The sequence below is a fragment of the Balaenoptera musculus genome, chromosome 19 (genome assembly GCF_009873245.2).
Source record: "Balaenoptera musculus isolate JJ_BM4_2016_0621 chromosome 19, mBalMus1.pri.v3, whole genome shotgun sequence".
Lineage (NCBI taxonomy): Eukaryota > Metazoa > Chordata > Mammalia > Artiodactyla > Balaenopteridae > Balaenoptera > Balaenoptera musculus.
In genome coordinates, this window is record NC_045803.1 from 33,090,972 (window position 1) to 33,096,971 (window position 6,000).

General features: G+C 61.2%; 1 protein-coding gene across 5 annotated transcripts in view; it reads left to right on the plus strand.

Moving 5' to 3' along the window:
• Positions 1-6,000, plus strand: part of KATNB1 (katanin regulatory subunit B1) — a 48,064-nt gene that overhangs the window by 15,496 nt on the left and 26,568 nt on the right. For all 5 annotated transcript variants that reach the window (XM_036835122.1, XM_036835124.1, XM_036835125.1 and 2 more), the window contains 9 exons: positions 427-527; positions 916-957; positions 1,597-1,680; positions 1,895-2,010; positions 2,476-2,547; positions 2,708-2,858; positions 3,022-3,212; positions 3,319-3,449; positions 3,871-3,921. In XM_036835122.1, the coding sequence (XP_036691017.1) occupies positions 427-527; positions 916-957; positions 1,597-1,680; positions 1,895-2,010; positions 2,476-2,547; positions 2,708-2,858; positions 3,022-3,212; positions 3,319-3,449; positions 3,871-3,921 (939 nt within the window). The remainder of the gene's footprint in view (positions 1-426; positions 528-915; positions 958-1,596; positions 1,681-1,894; positions 2,011-2,475; positions 2,548-2,707; positions 2,859-3,021; positions 3,213-3,318; positions 3,450-3,870; positions 3,922-6,000) is intronic.

Here is a 6,000-nt window from a genome sequence, read left to right on the forward strand (position 1 = left end):
TCTCTCCTTGCACTGTCTTGGGTGTGGTGGGATGCCTGGCAGACCATAAGCTCCATGTCCACATCCACAGGGCCTGAACCAAGTGCCATAGTTACCTGGCTCTGCTGACTCTGGGGCTTCACTCTCATGAGAGCATGCTGGGACAAGCCCAGAGGTGCAAGCTGTGGGGAGCTTGTAGGGAGTTTTCTGAGGGCTCGGGTAATGGCAGAAATGGCTGGCATCTCTTGAGAGGAAAATAGGAAAGTTAGTTGTTAGGGTGGTAGGACTCTGGTTGGTTTTCCTCCCTGTTTTGAAAGTCTGTGCTACTGTTGTGTTTTTCTGTGCAGTCAGTATGAAAGCACACACACAAACGAACACAACGGCCCTCGCTCCACCAGCCATCCTGTTTGCCTCTCACGCCATTGTCTCTGCTCTCTTCCTTGTTAGTCCTTCGCACACTTATGGGACACAAAGCCAACATCTGCAGCCTGGATTTCCACCCGTATGGCGAGTTTGTGGCCTCGGGTTCCCAGGACACGAACATCAAGGTGAGCCACCACTCTGCACCCTGGCTCTCCCGCCGGGCCAAGCAGCGGGACCGGGACGGTGTGTCCCGTCTGGGGTGGGGGGTGGGCTTCGGCTCTTCGGGGGACATCTTCCCCCTGTGTGGCAGCATCCATGCCCTCCCAGGGCAGGGATGTGGAAGCGTTTGCCAGACATTTCTGCTCGGGATGCCCAGCTTTAGTGAGCGGTTTCCAGACCCCTGTCACTTGGGGGTGTAATGACCTGGAGGTGCCCAGAGCCCCTCTCTGCTCATGGCCACATGTTGCCCTCTGACCCAGGCTCCAGGACTGAGCTTGGCTAGGCCTCCCCAGCCCAGCCCACCTTGGTTGTGACCTGTCCTGACCCTGCCCCCCTCTGCTCCTCTCCTCACAGCTCTGGGACATCAGGAGGAAAGGCTGTGTCTTCCGATACAGGGTAAGCAAGGCACCCTCTGTCCATCATTCCACAAGCACCTTGCAGGCGCGGAGCATGGGGCGGTGCCCAGACCCTGGCAGGGGCTGGAGGGGACTGTTGTCTAACCTGGGTGAGAACGTGAGAAACAAGAGTCCAGATGAGAAACATGCATCTGGAGCAGAGCAGGAGTGCGGTGGGTGGTCCACCTGGGCCCCCGGTTTTCCGTGACTCCCCGCAGAGCTGTGTTTACCAAACTGTGCTCCACGGTTTGCAGGCTGCTAACAGGTGTCATTAAGTGAAGGGGGTTCCTGTTCATATGAGTTTGGAAGGACTGGGTTTAATAATTATTTTTGGAGGTTTCTAGACCCTTTGACATTAAGAGGAGGCATTTAACTCTCCAAAAAGAGACACAAGACACATTGCTTCCCAAACTATAAGACCACGCAGTGTTGATTTCCTGGAGCGTCCTGCAGGACTGGGAGTCCATGAGCGCATGTGGAGAAGTGTCCCTCTGTGACATCTCCCGCACGTGGCTGGCAGTCCCCTCCTCGCCTGCTCCCAGGAAGCACTGCTTCTGGAGGGCAGGGAGGAGTGGGTGGTGGGGAGAGAAGGCCACTGGGCCCAGGCCCCTCGGGTGCTCATGCTCTGTCCTCCCCTCAGGGGCACAGCCAGGCCGTGCGGTGTCTCCGGTTCAGCCCCGACGGGAAGTGGTTGGCATCGGCCGCAGATGACCACACGGTGAAGGTAGCTCCCAGCCTGACCTGGGCCCAGGGCTGGGGACTGGAGTCTGCTGATCACACTCAGGCTGGGTCCTCGCCTCCCTCCTGATCAGGCTCGCACATCCCGAGCCTGTCCAGAGTGGGAGGAAGTTCGTGGGTAAAGAGCTCGGGCTGGATTGGAGGGCGAGCGGGCAGCTGAGGGCCAGGCTGGCCCTGACCTCCACCCTGCCCTGCCCCAGCTCTGGGATCTGACTGCTGGCAAGATGATGTCCGAGTTCCCTGGCCACACGGGGCCTGTCAACGTGGTGGAGTTTCACCCCAATGAGTACCTCCTGGCTTCTGGCAGCTCTGACAGGTGAGGAGGAGGAGCAGGGCTCGTCGCCCGTGACTGCTGTCCCTCACATCTCTGTCCTCTGGTGTATATCAGTCCCCAGTCTGTCTCTCTGTCCCAGGGTGTCACATGATCCCAGGTAGACTGAATTAACTGCCAGCCAAGCTGGGATGGGACCCGGGTCACATCTGTCTCCCAACTCTGGTTCCCTGGCCCCAGTGTCCTGGGACTTCATGATATGTCTGGATCCGGCCCTAGTGTCCTGGGACTTGATTGCGTGTCTGGATCCAAGGCCCATATTCACCTCCCAGGTGCCGAGTCCCTTCCCGCTCCCTGTGCAGGGCCAGCCCCTGGCCCCAGGCATTGCTCTGAATGGCCGTGACCTGGGGCGGCAGGTGTCTGGAGAGAAGTGGGCGCCCCCGGCCACTGGCCTGTGTGGAGGCCAACACGTGGCACCGGCTTCCCAGCACAGCCTGGCTTCCTTTGCAGGACCATCCGTTTCTGGGATCTGGAGAAATTCCAGGTGGTGAGCTGTATCGAAGGGGAGCCAGGGCCTGTCAGGTAGGCGGGCGGCTGGGCAGTGGGCCAGGGCCCTGCTCCCGGGCAGTGGGGTGTGGCTGCAGGTGGACCTTTCCCATCTCCGCTTCCGCTCCCTCCCGTCCTGGGCTCCCCGCAGCCTCTCCGGTGTCTCCTGACCACGGCCCACTCTCGCCTGGCCCAGGAGCGTCCTCTTCAACCCCGACGGCTGCTGCCTGTACAGTGGCTGCCAGGACTCACTGCGCGTCTATGGCTGGGAGCCCGAGCGCTGCTTTGACGTGGTCCTCGTCAACTGGGGCAAGGTGGCCGACCTGGCCATCTGCAATGACCAGCTGGTGAGAGAGCCACCGCCCACCATGCACCCTTCCGCTGGGCCGCCTGCCTGCCTCCCCCTCAGGCCCCCAACTCCCACCCGGCCCCGGGGAGGTCCTGCCCCCCCAACCCTGTCCCCCAGCACCACCGCGAAGGGTCCCGCCCCAGCTCTGCCGCTTCCCGCAGATAGGCGTGGCCTTCTCCCAGAGCAGCGTCTCCTCTTACGTGGTGGACCTGACGCGGGTCACCAGGACAGGCACGGTAGCCCCGGACCCCATGCAGGACAGCCGGCCCCCGGCGCAGCAGCCGCCCCACCCCAGCGCCCCGCTTCGGCGCATCTACGAGCGGCCCAGCGCCACCGGCAGCGAGCCTCAGAGGTGGGGTGCTCGGGGCCCCGGAGGGCACTGGGGGGCGCAGGAGGCGGGTCCGCAGCCCCTGCCTCACCGGGGCCCCCGCCTCCTTTCTGCCTGGCCTGCTCCCCAGGGTGAAGCAGAACTCAGAGAGCGAGCGCCGCAGCCCCAGCAGCGAGGATGACCGGGATGAGCGGGAGTCTCGGGCGGAGATCCAGAACGCCGAGGACTACAACGAGATCTTCCAGCCCAAGAACAGCATCAGTGAGGCCTGGGCCCTCCCCTCCGAGCCCCAGCGTTCCCCTCTGTGAAATGGAGGCAGATGGTCCTTTCTGCGGATGGCGTCCATGTTGCTGCACTCCCTTAGCTTAATTCCTAACCCATGTCTGGGCCCGGGCTCTGTTCCCAGGTCCTCTAGGCCCCAGCAGAGACCCAGCAGCCGCTCAGTGCTCGGCCTGCCCCGAGCAAAGGAAGGCCCAGCGGGGCAAGGGGCAGGGAAGCGGCAAGCCTGAGGGTTCGGGGCCCGGGAACGGGTCACAGTCTGCAGCTGTGCGCGCGCCCGGGAACCACCTTGCATCTGCCGCATCCTGACGGGCCCAGGGTCCCCGGCTGGCCGGGCCCTGAGGGCTCAGACAGCAGCCCTGGGCTGACCCACATGAGTCCCCAGCCCCCTTTTCCTCTGCAGGTCGGACGCCACCCCGAAGAAGTGAGCCCTTCCCAGCACCCCCAGAGGATGGTGAGTCGGGGGGCAGAGCCTGGCCTCCCAGGGACCCCAACTCCCTACTCCTCCCCCCCACAGCACAGTTTCCAGTCTCTCCCCCACTGGATCTTTTCGGTCCACTCGCCCAAAACCACAAGCTGTGTGCCAGGCCCTGTGTCAGACCCTGGTTGTTGAGTGTAAAAAGGCAGGTAGCTGCCCCCGTCAGCAGCCCACACTCAGTGAGGAGGGCGAATTGTAGACAGCCACAGGGGAGGAAGGAGCCGGGAGTGGTGAGAGGCGCCGTGTAGGGGAGAAGGTGTGTGTGGCGGGGAAAAGGTATCTATGGGGGGAGAAGGTGTGTGTGGGGGGAGAAGGTGTGTGGTGGGGGAGAAGGTGTGTGTGGGAGAGAAGGTGTCTATGGGGGAGAAGGTGTGTGTGGGAGAGAAGGTGTGTGTTGGGGAGAAAAGGTGTCTGAGGGGGGAAGAAGGTGTGTGTGGGGGAGAAGGTGTGTGGGGGGAGAAAGGTGTGTGTGGGGGAGAAGGTGTGTGTGGCGGGGAGAAGGTGTGTGTGGCGGGGAAAAGGTATCTATGGGGGGAGAAGGTGTGTGTGGGGGAGAAGGTGTGTATGGGGGAGAAGATGTGTGTGGGAGAGAAGGTATCTATGGGAGGAAAAGGTGTCAGTGGGGGAGAAGGTGTCTATGGGGAGAGAAGGTGTGTGTCGGGGAGAAGGTGTCTGGGGGGAGAAGGGTGTGTGTGGGGGAGAAGGTGTGTATGGGGGGAGAAGGTGTGTGTGGGGGAGAAGGTGTGTATGGGGGGAGAAGATGTGTGTGGGAGAGAAGGTGTGTGTGGGGGAGAAGGTGTGTGTGGGGGAGAAGGTGTCTATGGGGAGAGAAGGTGTGTGTGGGGGAGAAGGTGTCTATGGGGAGAGAAGGTGTGTGTGGGGAAGAAGGTGTGTGTGGGGGAAGAAGGTGTCTGAGGTGGGAGAAGGTGTCTATGCGGGGAGAAGGTGTGTGGAGGAGAAAAGGTGTGTGTGGGGAGAGAAGTTGTGTGTAGGGGGGAGAAGGTATCTAACGGGGAGAAGGTGTGTGGGGGGAAGAAGGTGTCTATGGGGGGAGAAGGTGTCTATGGGGGGAGAAGGTGTGTGTGGAGGTGAAGGGTCTGGCGGGAGAAGGTGTGTGTAGGGGAGATGGTGTATGTGGGGGGAGAAGGTGTGTGTGAGAGGAGAAGTTGTCTATGGGGGGAGAAGGTGTGTGGGGGGGAGAAGTTGTCTATGGGGGGAGAAGGTGTGTATGGGGGAGAAAGAGGTCTATGGGGGGAGAAGGTGTGTGTGGAGGTGAAGGGGTCTGGGGGGAGAAGGTGTGTGTAGGGAGAAGGGTGTGTGGGGGAGAAGGTGTGTGTGAGAGGAGAAGTTGTCTATGGGGGGAGAAGGTGTGTGGGGGAGAGAAGTTGTCTATGCGGGGAGAATGTGTGTGTAGGTGAGAAGGTGTGTGTAGGGGAGAAGGTGTGTGTGGGGAAGAAGGTGTCTTTGGGGGATGAAGGTGTGTGTGCGGGAGAAAGTGTGTGTGGGGAGACGGTGTCTATGGGGGGAGAAGGTGTGTGTGCGGGAGAAAGTGTGTGTGGGGCCACGGTGTCTATGGGGGGAGAAGGTGTGTGTGGGGGAGAAGGTGTCTATGGGGGGAGAAGGTGTGTGTGTGGGAGAAGGTGTCTATGGGGGGAGAAGGTGTGTGTGGGGGAGAAAGTGTCTATGGGGGGAGAAGGTGTGTGGGGGGGGAGAAAGTGGTGTGTGGGGAAGGAGGTGTCTATGGGGGGAGAAGGTGTGTGTGGGGGGAGGAGGTGTCTATGGGGGGAGAAAGTGTGTGGGGGGGAGAAGGTGTGTGTGGGGGCGAAGGTGTATGTGGGGGGAGAAGGTGTGTGTAGGGAGAGAAGGGTGTCTATGGGGGAAGAAGGTGTCTATGGGGGGAGAAGGTGTCTATGGGGGGAGAATGTGTGTGTGGGAGAGGAGGTGTCTATGGGGGGAGAGGTGTGTGTGAGGGAGAAGGTGTCTATGGGGGAAGAAGGTGTCTATGGGGGAAGAAGTTGTCTATTGGGGGAGAAGGTGTCTATGGGGGAGTTGTGT